Genomic DNA, 16,177 nt, shown 5'->3' on the forward strand with positions numbered 1-16,177 from the left:
TTCTAGTAAGATAAATTAAACTGGTCACTGTAGAGGAGGAAGTAAGAGTTGGCTAAAGGAGCAGTTTTGTTCTTAAGGATTGTTCTTAATCAATCATTAACAATACTCAAGGAAAAAGAGGAACATGAAAAAAGATGTCTATCTGAACAGCAGAGTAGAATAGAATTTTGTAGTAGCATTTTCTGTCATTTTGCTTCAACCTGATTGAAGAGGCAATTCCATAATGGTTTTAATTCATGTTCCCTCTCAATAAGTGTTTCAGAGAAGGCTTATATAATTGGAAATAGGTCAGCTAGTGTTGGTAAGTGATTTGCAATTGCGCAACACATTCCCATCAAAGTAGGTCAAGTTAGTGTCCTGTGAGGCACAATTCTACTTGTGTAAGTAGGAGTTCCATTCTCACAACAAAAATCTATGTAACATTGGAAGTTAGGGTTACATAATCTTCCTTCCAAAGTGATGAAATATGAGTTGCAATCCATTCATTCGAATTGGGTAGAATGACAAGAGCAGCCAGTCAGTCTTCAAGCCTGGAGAGACACAGTAAGACAATCACAGTAACAGTAAACATTACCCTTTAAAAGCAAAATATTACTGTGGCACCAAATACTTCAGAATTCAGGTAAATTAGGTAACCTAGAAGGATGTTTAATTAGGTACTATCAATAAATAAAACACTTCCTATGTCAATACATGATTAAAAAAACAAACAAAAAACCTGACAGGGTATGATTAAGACAAGAACTTATTTTACAAGTACTTAGAGTTGCTTTAGAACCAACAACATTTATATGTGAATTAATATTGTTTTGTTTAATGCAATTCACCAAATCAAGATGACATTAATTGTAAGATTCATTCCAATTTCAGAGATGCTAACTTATGGGGGGAAAAAGTCCATCATATGAAAAATGGCCTTTGATCAGGAATTACTTTTTTCACCCTAGTTCCTGTAAATGCATGTCTTGGATATTTATAAGCAATAGAATTATACTGCTTAGAGAATATTATATTGCTTATTTCTGTCCTGAATTCATAACGGGTTCCCTATTAAATCATACAAATTATGTACCATGTTATGAAGTTATGTGACAGTGGGGAGGGGTGGGTACTCATGATACAAAATACCTGACTTATGTGCACCAAGTCTTATGTCTCATCATGGTGTGTCCCTCCCAATCCATGTATCAGCTGATATTCCCCTGCAATATTGCTTGGCTGCATTTCCAGGAACCAGCAACAGCTCTAGAACACTGAATTTCCAGTTGACCTTAATATTCTTAAGATGCTGGGGAGGAGGCAAAACGGGACTTTGTCTCCTTGGTGCCTTCTTACCCCAGAGAGGTTAATGCTTTGTCGGGGAGGGATGGGCCTGAATATTTACTGGCAGTTCAATATTTGGCTGTAAGGGGAAGTTATGATTGATCAGAGGCTACAGTTCTCCCAGTTGCCTTGGTGATGGCCCCCACCATCTTATTCATAAAGGCCTGGGGACTCTTTGGTGGATGACATTTCATTCCTCTGGATGGAAGTGAGAGGAACACAAAGTCACTTGCCAGGGAACACTAACGGTTTACATCTGCTTGGTGTCTGCAGCCCTCGGAACACCAACTTCTGCAGACTCGCCTTAACAAACCATAAGTAAACAGTTCTCACCATAAGTGAGAACAGTTAATGAAAGTGACAAGAAAAATGAGACAAGGAAGGCTGTCTTTGTCCTAACCCATGGCTAGAAACTGCCTCTAGGCTGGAACCGTCTCAGAAAAGAAGGAAGCAGGCAGCAGATATTAGGGATGTCTGGATGGCTAAGTACTTTTCAATTTCTCATAAAAATAACATTTTTGGTCATGTAACTAAACATATTAAATTATGTATTTGTTTAGGTCTAATAGCTTTGACATTTAAATCAAATTGAAATCTGTTCTGTATTTACAAAGAGAAAGAGCTAGAAGCCTATACTCTGTTCCATTTTTGAAATGGTTAAAGCATTGCCCTGGACTATAAAATCAGGACTGTGGCTTGGAAACAATCTTTGATATTATCTAAAAATCTTCAAAAAAAAATGCAAGTGTGGCCATATTTTTTTTTTCTAGCTGATCTGCCATATGTGTATTTTAAGTGTCTGTCTGATTATGCTCAGATGTGGGTAAGCGGTGGGGAGGAAAAAATAATGTTTCTTAACTCTGCGGATAAAAAGACTTCAAATTAGGTGCGTCTCACATACGCTGGTAACCTGCCCCACATTCTGCACCATGATGTGGGATAGATGCCGCTAATTTGGTGTTTATTTCTTTGGGGAAAACAAGCTTTGATAAGACAATGCTGTTTCAGATAGGTGGCAATTTCTGAGCCATACAAAGGGAAACGGGTGATAACTCTCAATGAAGACCTCAAGGGGATTTAATCACAGTTATGCTGCCTGCCCTTATGAGCAGTTGATTTGGGGAATCCCAAATCCTGTCCTCCGTGACCATTATTGAGATATCAATCTTCACTCTCATTTTTTTTTGTTGTTTGTTTTCTGCTGAAAGCAATCAAGCTAGGAGGTACCATGTAGGTAGGTATCAACGGGCTAAGCAAGGATTCTCAAACATTCATACCAAAGTCACTTCAAGGAAGTGAAGAGAGAGGCTGTGCTCTGAGAGCACTGGTCTCCTCTTTTGTCTTAAAATGTGTGTATAGTTTGTTCATGATGCCATACTTGGGTGTTTGTTTAAATAAAAATGATGTTTTCCCAATTTCTTTGTGCATAAACCTACTTATACAATGCGTACAATTTTATATGAACATGATAATACCATACATGCTGTTTGAACACTATTTTTCTCTCATTTTCTTATTTGTTTCCCCTTTTCACCCACAATCACCTCCCACTCCCTAAATCCAGGTTAATAACTTAGTGTGTATCTTCTCATTTTTCTACATGCTTATAGAATCACATATAGCATACACACACGTGTATATCCACATTACACATATGTGAACACGGATATATATGTATCTAAACACTACATATGTGTAAGCTCACACACACATATGCATTTAGTTTTTTGTCTTTTATTTTACAAAAATAGGATCACATAATACATACTTCCTGGAATCAGGCTTTACTCATTCAATGCTATCTTGTGGACATTTCTCTAAATCTACGAGTTACCTCTGAAGTCTCTCCCTCCCTCTCTCTCGAAGTCTCTTCCTCTCTCTCTGTCTATCTCTCTTCTTCTTTTCTCTTTTCTTTTTTTAACGACTGAACAGAATGATTGAGTTAATATATCACAATTAACTCAGTCATTTCCTGTAAGTGGGCCTTTTATCCCCACCATTTCCACTTACAACATATATATGTTGCTTTTCTCTGGGCTACACCCCCCAGAATGGGATTGCTGGGTTAAATACTTCAAATATTTTTAATTTTAATAAATGTAAGACTGCTTTCCAAAAAGCATGTATTATTAGATTGGTGCAAAAGTAATTGCGGTTTAAAAGGTTAAAAATAATTGCAAAAACCGCAATTACTTTTGCACCAACCTAATAATTCGCATTTCTACCAAGATGTATTACAGTAAATATAATGTTCTAACTACTTGCTATTCAGTGTGTGATCCAGGGACCAGCAGCCTTGGCGTCACCTGGGAGCTTGTTAGAAATGCAGGATATTTGCCCAAACTCAAGACTCACTGAATCAGAATCTGCATTTTAATAAGATCCCTGGTGACTCATACATATTTTTCCATTTGCAAATCACTGTTGTAAATCACTGGCCATCTGTATTAAATTGAGAGGGGATATATTGGTCAAATATCTTCTCTGGAAGAATAATTAGGAAATTAATAATAGTAGTTGATTCTTGGGTGAAGCATTGTGGGATTGACAGACAAGACTGAGATGGAAACTTGTTTTTCACCATATATTCGTATAACCTTCATATTTTTTTCCATGTGCATGTATTATCTGTTTAAAAAATATTAAGAACAGCTCCTTGCAAATATAATAATTATGTTCCACCCTCAAATCTCCAGGGAGATGGCAGCCCTGTGGACCCATGGGTCCTCCTCACACATTACGGCCAACTTTGTCCTGTTAGTGTGCTCCAGTTTAAGAAGCCTGGTGGGAAAGGAAAATTCCCCAAGCAACACAGTTTTCTTTTTGAGGATATGAAAATGTAATGATGTCAGTAGAGGTTGTCTGACAAGGGAACATTTGACAGGCCAAATGTCAAATGACAGAGTGAGTCAGTGTTCTAGGGAACTTGTGAACTTTTTCTGTAACAACCCCACACTGTGAACTGTGATCCTCATCCCATAGTTAAATTTGCACGATAAATAATGTACTATTTCCCAACACCAGGAAACTGCATTAAAAATGTTAGCACTGATTCAAATTCTTGAAATACAGGACTTCTCAGGTTTCTTGTGAATCAGAGGGCTGGCAAGCAGGCGCAGAATCTGTCATCTTCGGAGTCCCTGCTAGACCTGCTGACACCAAGATGAGGGGAGGTCTGAAGAAGTAGGGCAGGCAGCTCTGTAAAGGTTAGAAACAGGGCATCCTCATTGCCCTGTGGGTTCCTGGAAATCTTCCTAGGACAAGAATCCCCCTCTGCCTCAACGATCCATTGTGTCTACAACTTAATTCTTAGGGAACATTTCATGCAGGCTAAGTTGAAAATATATGGAAATTCTAAGCAGGCTCTGAAGCTTAAAATGTATTAATCTTTTAAATCGAGTTACTTCAGTGGTCTCCACTTTATGGGTCTAAATGGTTTTACATTAAAAGCAGTAATTCACAATTCTCTGGCCCTTGAACCCATCCACTCTCTCACAACCACCAGACTCCTGAGAAATGTTGTCTGAGTATTTTGGGGAATCTTTGAGAGGATGGAAGTTGTTCTTTCATGCGCTCACAAACAAATGAGGTTGGCCACAGCAGAATCAGCTACTTTTTACTTTTCACTGACTTTGTCCCCTTCTTCTGGGCATCACCACTCCTGCCAGAAATATTTCCCCCTGCAGAATATCTTCTTTCTCCTGGTGGCTGTCTGTCTCCATCTGGGACACTGGCATCCTGGTGTGTGTGTGGAGTGAAGGGGATTGAAGCTGCAAGGAGTTCTGGATAGGAGGAAAGACTTTGTCTTCTTTTGGTGACACTCTTTTTTAAAGGTATTGTGTCTCAGAGTTTTGGTGAAACTGCCCTTTTAGCATTTACTTGCAGTCCATCTCTCCTGAGATCACGGGCATGAGAGGGTTTCACCAGAAGACAAATCCAGGTAATAGAAAACATTCTGTGGCCCTGACATTGTTGGCGAATCTAGCTGCTCTAGTTCCTCCTCAAGTTACATTTGTCTTAGGATTTCATCTTCTGCATATGGACTTTTGAGTCCCTGATTAAGTTTATGTTGGGCTTCCTACTACACCCCCAGCAGAAATTCTAGGTTCATGAGAAATAGTAGTTAATTGTCTGGACTTCTCTGAACCCTAGTACCTAAATGAGAAGGTTGCATGGCTAACCAGATACTGTCTACACAATCTTAAGGAACTTCCAGGGGCAAAGGACAAGCCAGGGAGTCATTAGCTCCATGGCAAGGACAGTGTTAACTGGTATTCAGCCACTTCTTTTCGCTGTCTCTAATGTGAAAATGGAAGTCCATTTCATCCTGTGTGGGAAAATGCAGCGCCCATCACATTCTGGGAAAGTTGAGGGAGAGGCCTGCTCCATTCTCAGGCCACCTGATGCCTCAGAGCTTCTGCCCAAGTGCAGCTCAGATGTGAGAATGTCTGGTGTGGATGGGTGGGTGCTGAGACAGAGGTGGGGAACCAGAGTACGGGAAGAGAAATGGGCAATACTTTCACCCAGAGTGCCCCTACAATTAGTAATGAACTTTTCAAAAGATACATTTTTATTTTCATGAAGGAAAGGGGATGTGATGGTGGCAGTGAAAGGGGACAGGGTGATGGGGTGAGTATGGCAAATATATCTTCTGACCGTACTCTTTTGCCTCTGGGCATTTCTCTGAGAGGAAGGGGATGCCTTAGGAAATGGGTCTGCAGCCAATTTGGGAATAGATCCACCAGCTGTGGTTTTGGAACAAAAGTGTGAGCACAAGTGATCTGTGAGTTTTTAGTAATCACCACCTCGATGGCCTTGCCCCATTCTTAGTCACGGGGGGAAGGGTGGCTACAGGAAGCACTGCTGGCTTTTTCATTTTTCAATTTAGCCCTACAGATGACATTGACAGGTAAAAGGTACATTGCTAAACCACCTCCTATGCAAAGGTACGTGTGGGCAAAGGCATCAACAGATTATGCAGTGTGTTTGTGTGCTTATCCTCGGACTTGTCCTACTTTACTACGTCTGTGCTTCTTCACGTCTCAGCCTTGTGCCACACACATGTGCAATATGTCTCTTCTAGTCTTCCACATCTAGCATGATGGGAGATGCAGGCGATGAGAAAATGGGCTGTAGAGAGGGTCATATCTCTGATTTTGGTCTAGCTGTGGACTCCTAGCCTCCTGGGCGGTCAAATGTCTGCAGATAACAGCTGGAGAATCCTGGCTGTGGACTGTCTGCCTTCTTCAGCTGATTTTATTGTTTCATCCACATGGTTTGAATGTTCAGATATGCTGGGTGGGGCCACATCAAGGCTGCTGTACATGGTTGGGCACTTTGTGCACTGCAGAAATGCTACCAGTTAAAAGGAGAATGGGGGCTGAAGTCTATTAGCCAACCTGTAGTCTCCTGCCATGGTGCAGTATCAGGCTGGAGGATGTGATGCCTCCGAGAGGGTGCCTTGTGGAGAGTCACACGAAGGGGGCCCTGGACACATGGTTTAAGGCATGAAGTGTTGGGTTTGGCAGCCTGTTCCTGCTGCCGTGACTAGCCCCTCTGACTTGCTTGCAGTGACACCCTTTGGGGAAATCAGACATTGGGAAACTGATAGGCCACAGACCACACACAAGGCCTATGAACGTAATCATTTGGCTTACACAGAGTTTCAAAATATTTGAATTAATTGTCAATATGTACAATTTGAGAGACTTTTGCAACAAGAACCAGAATTTCTGTCTTCCCATGGTACTGCTGGGAAACATTTGGCAGCAGCCGATGAGTGAGTGACAGTCTTCAACAAGCCCCGTGGACCCCCTTTAGTACTGAGGATGAAGGTTAATTGCTGTTTATCATCATACTTGTACTCTGTTTTCTTGCAATAGAATTGAGAAAAAAGTGAACTCTATTCTGTGCTCGCTTTTAAAAATGGGAGAATTAAAGAAAGACTGAGAAGCCATTAAAAAAAAAAATCTGACCTGCTAAGTATTTTTAAAATGCCTGCCAAGTCCCTCTAGCATTTGTGTTTGCAACCTGTGCTCTGGTGGTCAAATTGTCTCATAATCATGCAGTCGAGAAAACTGGAGAACTTCAATTAAAGCACATGAGCCTTCATTTGACCATTAAATTAATCTGCAAGGCTGACAGAAGAACCTTAATTTTTCATGTTCCCTCTGCAGTAGAGGGCTTACCGTGGGAAGTGTGTTCTGGGGGCTCATCTGTCCCACTGTCTTCCTTCTAAAGTGCTTGTCAGGACAAAAGGTTTAGACCTTTCCTGCTAAGCTGGGAGTCTCAAAGGTGAGTGGACCCCATGGGGTCAGGACAAGGGTGAAATAGACAGATTTGTGATTAGAAATATGGAGATCAAAATGGGGGCGGGCAAAGACAGAGAAATTAGGAATGCAGGTAAGGCAAGACAGCTGGCCCCAAAAAGTCAGATATGTCTGTCGGTGAGCCACGTTTCATAAGCCTCTGTTGGTAAAGTGCTGTCACTAGGGAGGTAATGCTCAAGCGAGAGGGTCGAGGAAACCGCTACTGGGATGTCGCACATGCAGCTTTACCTTGGGAGGCCTCTACCTGACCCACAGGTGATAGAAAAGCAGCCAGTGGAAGAGTTAAGGACAAAGACTCTGGAGACAGATTCCAGCTCTCCTAGGTAGGAATCCTAGCCTCTTACTATTATAGCTGTATGGCTTAGGTGAACTCTTTAACACCTTCACGCCTTAGCTTCCTTTGGTACATAAAGAGGATAGTAATATACCTATCTTATAAGGTTGCCTATAAATAAGAATTCAATCAGCGAATTCTTAGAAAGTGCTTAGAATAGTGGTTGGCACATGTCAAATACCCAAGAAGCATTTATTACTACCTGTATGCTACCTCTCTCACCTCCCTTAGGAAAATGCAATGTTTAGAAACAAGGTTATTGGCTTGGAGGAAGTTGTCCTCTGAAGGAAATAACAGCATCATATTTTTACAAGTGGCACCTTAGCATTTTAAAGGAACTTTCCAAACAGTCCCACTGGCACGATGCGTAAACTTTATGAAACGTACCTAAATTCAGAAAGAAATTGTAAACGCCTCCTGCAGCATGAGAAAGTTAAGTGATGTCTTCCAATTCAGGACGCTTTTCCTGTAGACTCTTTTGCAAGGAGCATGGTAGCAAAGTCCTTGATTTACAAGGACTTTACCATGAAATGAGCTCAAACAGTGAAACTGGTGGAAGAAGAGTAAGCCTTCATCCTTCGCAGAGCATGATGAATTCTGCCGTGGGCGAGAAGGATGTTGTGGTTTCAGCCTGGTTTGTGGGGGCACAGCAAGGTGAGGCTGTTTCAGACAGTGCTCAGTGTCGCTGTCTCTCTGCGGTTAGCGTGAAGTGAGCAAAGACACAACAGCTTTTGCTTGGAGCTCAAGTGCTCAAGGCCCTGCTTTGAGCCCAGTGCGGCCCTTTTGGGGCTTTGAACTGCAGCCACAAGACTCTAGTGGCATCTCTTTCCAGATTTGTTTTGACACAGGCTTGAAAACAAAATTTCACTCTGTCTTTATGTTAAGAACCCAAGAGTGAATGTGCTTAAAGATTTGTTTATCCCTAGCTCACCAGAATCCTTAATGATGTTTTTAGTAACAGAAGATGCCCTGGCTAAGTCTGTGTCAGAGAACATGTCAGAAGAACTACTGGAGGCAAAACTAGTGCAGTAGGCAACATAAATTTGTTATTAAGGCAAATATGCCAGTAAAATATGAGAGACAGAATAAGTTGCTAAGGGTGTTGGGGGCAGAGTTAGAATAGCTTTTGTTTAGATAGAAAATGGATAGGGAGTTGGTGAGGGGCTTATAGGGAGCTCAGATGGTGGGGGCTGCTGGGCTGACCTGTTCAGAGTTATACCAGGCTCCAGTTCCTAAAAGGAGCTGATTATAATAGAATTCATGGGTTTCACTAGCATCTATTAGTCAGTTTCTAGCAGAGGTACCCTGATGTCACTCAGCCTCTTTTGTCCAGAGCTGCAGGGGGCCATTCAGGGAGGAGAAAAGTGACCCTCCTCACACACACACACACACACACACACACACTCCTAAAAGATTAAATCACTTCTTTCTAGCATGAAGGATGTATAAGTTTGTAGAAACATCTTTACTATAAAAAGTTCCTCTCCACCTCCTAGAATTTGTTAAAAGGAGACATCCCTCTTGATTCATTAATTCATTCCATAATTATTGGATATCTAATAAGTACCAGAAGCTGTGTTAAGTGGCATTGTGTGAACATTAGTGTGAGAGAAAGATGATAAGCATAGAAAGACAGAGTCTGATTCTAAATAACATTCAAGAGATGTGGAATTTATTTGATATCAAGGGGGCAGAGGTAAGGTTTTTAAGCAAAAGTGTGATGTGCTCAAGCAGAGTTTCAGGAAAATTATTTGGGAGTAGTGTAGAGGCTGGAAAGGATTAGAAAAATGGAAGGTTTGGAGGAAGATGCAAAAAGTAAGGAGGTTAATTGAGAGTTACTGAGAGAGTCTTGAAGAAAGATGTTGAGAGCTTTTGAAATAAGGTGGACATTGTGGGAACTGAAAGCAGAGGATTAATATCAGGTTTCTAGCCGGTGCCTATTATTTACCAGCTGTGAGACTTTGGGTAAGTTATGTAATCTCTAAATGTCATTTTCTTTACAGGTAAATGGCACTCTTAACAATACTTATTTCACAGAGTTATGAGAACTAAATGAGATAATGCCTGTAAAGCTTCCAACACATTGCCTGAGTCACAGTGAACTCTCTGTGGTATTAGGCATTGTTATCTATTGTTACCTATTATTATTTATTTTATTTATTTTATTTTTTTAAAGTTTATTGGGGTGACAATTGTTAGTAAAATTACTTAGATTTCAGGTGTACAATTCTATATTACATCATCTATAAATCCCATTGTGTGCTCACCACCCAGAGTCAGTTCTCCTTCCATCACCATATATTTGATCCCCTTTACCCTCATCTCCCATCCCTCTTCCCCCTTACCCTCTGGTAACCACTAAACTATTATCTGTGTCTATGAGTTTTTGTTTCTCATTTGTTTGTCTTGTTCTTTTGTTGTTTTTGGTTTATATACCACATATCAGTGAAATCATATGGTTCTCTGCTTTTTCTGTCTGACTTATTTCGCTTAGCATTATACTCTCAAGATCCATCCATGTTGTCACAAATGTTCCTATATCATCTCTTCTTACTGCCGAATAGTATTCCATTGTGTATATGTACCACAACTTCTTTATTCACTCATCTATCGAAGGACATTTTGGTTGTTTCCCTGTCTTGGCCACCATAAACAAAGCTGCAATGAACATTGGAGCACACATGTCTTTATGTATAAATGTTTTCAGAATTTTTGGGTAGATACCCAGGAGAGGGATTGCTGGGTCTATGGTAATTCTATTCATAATTTTTTCAGGAACCTCCCCACTGCCCTCCATAACAGCTGCACCAGTCTGCATTCTCACCAACAGTGTATGAAGGTTCCTTTTTCTCCACAGCCTCTCCAACACTTGTTACTATTTGTCTTGTTGATGATAGCCATTTTGACTGGGGTGAGGTGATAGCTCTTGTGGTTTTTATTTGCATTTCTCTGATGATTAGTGATGTTGAGCATTTTTTCATATGTCTATTTGCCATTTGTATGTCCTCTTTGGAGAAATGTCTCTTCAGGTCGTCTGCCCATTTTTCAGTTGGGTTGTTTGTTTTTCTGTGATTGAGTTGCATGAGTTCCCTGTATATTTTTGATATTAGCCCCTTATCAAAGGCACTGTTTGCAAAAATCTTCTCCATTCAGTTGTTTGCCTCTTTATTTTGTCGATGGTTTCTTTTGCTGTGCAGAAGCTTTTAAGTTTCATATAGTCCCATTCATTTATTTTAGCTTTTACTTCCCTTGCCTTTGGAGTCAAATTCATAAAATGTTCTTTGAACCCAAGGTCCATAAGTTTAGTGCCTATGTTTTCTTTATGCAGTTTATTGTTTCAGGTCTTATGCTTAAGGCTTTGATCCATTTTGAATTAATTTTGGTACATGGTGACAGATAGCAGTCCAGTTTCATTCTTTTGCACATGGGTTTCCAATTCTGCCAGCACTATTTATTGAAGAGACTGTCTTTTCTCCATTGTATGTTTTTAGCTTCTTTGTCAAAAATTATCTGTCCATATTTATGTGGTTTTATTTCTGGATTCTCAATTCTATTCCATTGGTCTATGTGTCTGTTTTTCTGCCAATACCATGCTGTTTTGATTATTGTAGCCTTGTAGTACAAGCTAAAGTCAGGGAGTGTGATACCTCCAGTATTGTTCTTTTTTCTTAAGATTGCTTTGGCTATTCGGGGTCTTTTGTGGTTCCAAACAAATCTGATGATTTTTTGTTCTATTTCTTTAAAAAATGCCATTGGGATTTTGATGGGGATTGCATTAAATCTGTATATGGCTTTGGGTAATTTGGCCATTTTAACTATGTAGATTCTTCCAATCCATGAGCACAGAATGTCTTTCCATTTCTTTTTGTCTTCTTCAATTTCTTTTAAAAATGTCTTATAGTTTTCAGGATATAGGTCTTTCACATCCTTGGTTAAGTTTATTCCTAGATATTTTCTTCTGTTTGCTTCAACTGCAAAAGGAATTGTTTTTTGTATTTCTTTTTCTGAGATTTCATTGTTAGTATATAGGAATGCAATGGACTTTTGTACGTTGATTTTGTAGCCAGCAACTTTACTGTATTCGTTGATTGTTTCTAACAGCTTTTTGGTGGAGTCTTTAGGGTTTTCTATATATAGCATTATGTCATCTGCAAAGAGTGACAATTTAACTTTTTCATTACCAATTTGGATGCTTTTTATTTCTTTCTCTTGCCTGATTGCTCTGGCAAGGATTTCCAACACTATGTTGAAAAGCAGAGGTGATAGGGGACAGCCCTGTCATGTCCCTGAATGTAGAACAAAGGGCTTCAATTTTCAACCATTAATTATGAGATTAGCTGAGGGTTTGTCATATATGGCCTTTATTATGTTAAGGTATTTTTCCTTCTATACCTATTTTTATTATTACCTATTATTAATATCAACCTTGTTATTGGGTCCTCTTTCTCTTATTAAACAGAATCGAATTCAAATCTCTGCCAACATTGTGTCAACCACAATTATAATTTGCATGGATTCTGCATCTTTCTTTGAATTTTTTTTGTTGATGTTTGGTATCAGAGAGGTGAATCAGACAGAGATGGTCAGTATCTGCTATAGTTAAATGTCCATCAAGGATAAGATATAATGAATCATTCATGAATTGTCTATGTTTGCTGAAGTCTCTCCACCAATACTCCACTCCGATACACCTTCGCTTGTCTTTGCATTCAGACCATATTTATTTACCTTGTTTTTAAGGATATCATGAAGATATCATGAATAACCCTGTCAAATGCCACCCTGACATCCAAAAGAGCAACCAGGACAAGAGACTTCAGGTCCATCTTGCAAAAGCAATGGCTGGAGGACATGGTAATATCTAGTGAGGAGAAAGGGAGGGAGAGAGGGAGAGATGGAGAGCAGGAGAAAGAGAGAGTGCAAATGGTAGAAAATACTGAAGAGGGTAACAATTTGGTAGGTAAGTTTGATGAGGATGGAGACAACGTAGCCAAAGTTGTCATTAACTTCCAATGAGGCCAATGCTATGTTGTCAGAAAATGATCTGGAAGTAGTTATTTCCAGAGGTCCATGCTGACACCTCCTGGACCTACAATTTAGAAGAAATGGTGACTACCTTGCAGGTTTTTCCTAGGAATTAATTTAAAATATCAATCTTTGTTAAAGAGGGAGAAATGTATCTTTGAAATAAGTGGACATTGTAAGCCAGTTGTGATGGAAGAAGAGACCTATTTAGGGAAGGAAACAATGTAGGTCTTTCTAATAATGTAGGTCTTTTGTAAATTCAAGTGGTGTAATGTAAACTTTCAGAAAGCAAGGAATATCTGTATTCCTCTGTTCCCTTCTATAGAATAATAGAATTATCCAGTAATAACTAGAATTACATGTAAATCAGCTAAATTCAAAGTCTGAAATCTCTGGCAGAGTTTCTTCTCTATCTCTGAAGCATGCTTCTGGGTCACCATCCTCCATCATCTTAAAGACAAAGGTTCTGGGCATGAAGTCTTGGGTGAACCTTAGCCCTTAAGAAGAAAATTTAGGAGCTGTGTCACTCTCTAAAAGCAGAATATAATTCCCACTTATAATAGAAATTGTTTTGCGATTGCTCATTGTTTTAGTGATCAATCTAAATGTGATATTTAGACACATTTTGCACAGATGTATCAGCACAATTTAAAGATGACTATGATTTTAGTCTTAGATTCTGGAGCATAACAAGAAAGAAAATACACAAAACTCTTAACTTCATGGAACTTACAGCCTAGTGGAAAGACAGATAAGCGAAAGAGTAAGTATGTTGTTTGTCAGATGTTAAGTGCAATGGAAAAAAGGTTAAGTGGGAGTGAGGTGTGTGTGGGGGATGTGCTATTTCTATCTTGTATTATGTGTTGAGGGAAGACCATACTGACATAGTATCATTTGAACAGAGACCTGAAGGAAGTCCAGGGATAAGCCACACAGATATTTGGGAGAGATCATTCCAGGCAGGGAGAAAAGCAAGTGCAAAGTCCCTGAGGCAGGAGTGTGCCTGGTATGTTCTGGGATCAACAAGGGGGATTTGTCAGTTAAACAGAGTGGTGAAGGAGGAGAACAGCAGGAGGTGAGATCAGAGATATAGTAAAGGGTAAGACCAAGGTGAGGACTTGGACTAAACTCTGCATGAGATGGGAGAGGACTGGAGCAGAAGGGTCATAAGACCCGACTTGTGTTATAAAAGACTTCCTCTGTTGGCTGTGGATACGTGTTTGCAATGACTATGCATGTGGTAATCTAGTGGACTGGTAAGAGGGCAGTTTGGGTTTCTGGAGAAGATGGAAATGGAAATTTCAGTGTTAGCCTCTGTAATACCAATAAAGTCATGGAAATGGATGAATCATCCAGGTATTGACTGTAGATAGAAAATACTGAATGCTGGGATCCTCCAACATTTGGAAGGAGATCCGGCAACATTTAGAACAGGAGGATCCAGCAAGATGTCCTTAGGAGTAGCTAGTGCGGAGACCTGAGGGGTTTCCTAAGAGCCTAAGCACTGAGGACACATTATTACTCACTTACAAAGAAAAAAACATTTTCTTGAGATGAGTGTCATTGAATTTGAGTCACTAATTAATACAACTAAAAAGATATGATTGTTCATCTCCTATACAGGAAACATATTCTGTTATGAAAGAATTATGAATAAACAATAGGAGCATGACTATATGAGTAGTTGACAGTATAGTCAACTACTCGTTGGCTTGTGGGATGAACCTTGAAATTGCACTTGTAGCAAAAACTACAAAATGTACACAGCCGAACTGCCCCTATGTGGAGCTTTGGGGGAATATTCACTGCATCTGCCTCATGGAGATGCTTTGCATAGGGATTGTTCATGTGTTGATTTTTGAACATATTGTTCGGGTGCCTTCTATTTTCAGAATCACTTCCAAATGCATTACTTCTTTGGATTTTTGCTCTGAAATTTAAGATTTATTACAGAATATTCTCTCAGTTAAAGATGGCCTCCTTTTCAGTGCACCTCATAACCTGGTAGGGGTCATTTCTATACTTAGAAGGATAACGTATATGACAAACACCATGTTTACATTTGACGTTCGGAAGATTCAATGACAAATTATAAAAATCACACTCTTGTGTCTTTATTTCTTTTCCTCTGTAAGTCTTGACGGAAATCATTCTCCATCACTTCCTTGCACATGCTCACTCCTCTGGAGAATCATTTTAATATCCTATGAGAAGAGATTCAAAGAGGAGTTATAAATATTTATAAATGACTTAGGGTTAAAGATCATCTGCTATATGACAGTAAGTAAACAGAAAATTGATTTTTATTTTTTTCCTTTGAGAAAATTGTTCTCCATTTAGTTTGAATCCTGCTCTGTAGCTTACTAGTTATATGCTTAGAAAGATGTCAGAGACCTTGAAGCCTGTTTTTTCTCATGTAATAATAGAATGGTCATATTAGATTAAATAACATTTATAAAAGCAATTACACAGAGTTTGACACATAGTGGGCAAGCCAAAAGATTATTTCCCTATTAATGAATAAAAAACAGTATTCACCTCTATTCAAGGAAAATTCCAATGACAAATTAATCATGTCTATGGACTTGTAGAATTTTAGAGCAACAGATTACTGAGGAGGTAGGGATTGCCTCATTTCTCCATGTATTTTTAATATCAGGGACAGAATGATGTTTTTTATCCACTCTAAATACCCAGCTAGCTTATATTTTTAAATCACAGATATTTTAAAAATAAACTTAAAATATTGTTATAATGTAGAAGGGGTACAAACACATGTGCAAAATGTACAATTATATTAACATTTATGCAGTTTCTAGGTTTTTCCCCCCACAACTTTAGGGAAGTACTTTAAAAGTATGAGTTTCTTCTCTTCAGAGCTAAGTTCCTAAGGTTTCAATTTGACTGTGGTCATTTTTCTCACCAAGACTTGAGTTAGTTCACTATCAGAGCTGATCCTTGCTGAGTGACACGCACGCTGCTTATCACTCACTGCCAGGAATCAGAGTGAATCATTTTCTTGAGGGAACTTTTCTTTGAAAACACAGATCTCCTACAGCCAAAGGCCAAATTTGAGTGAAATAAGTGGAAAAAGAACAGCTGCTCACCATTGACCTTTCTGGGCCTATCCAACACAACTCTTAATAACATGTCTTCTTTGACTAGT

General features: G+C 39.3%; 1 protein-coding gene across 1 annotated transcript in view; it reads right to left on the reverse strand.

The window, feature by feature from the left end:
- Positions 1-11,727: 11,727 nt before the first annotated feature.
- The window catches only part of SPEF2 (sperm flagellar 2), a 165,885-nt gene continuing 161,435 nt past the window's right edge, over positions 11,728-16,177 (reverse strand). The window contains exon 37 of the mRNA XM_081053291.1: positions 11,728-15,215. Within this exon, the coding sequence (XP_080909417.1) occupies positions 15,159-15,215 (57 nt within the window). The 3' untranslated portion in view covers positions 11,728-15,158. The remainder of the gene's footprint in view (positions 15,216-16,177) is intronic.

This window comes from Rhinolophus hipposideros, assembly GCF_964194185.1.
Source record: "Rhinolophus hipposideros genome assembly, chromosome: 7".
NCBI lineage: Eukaryota > Metazoa > Chordata > Mammalia > Chiroptera > Rhinolophidae > Rhinolophus > Rhinolophus hipposideros.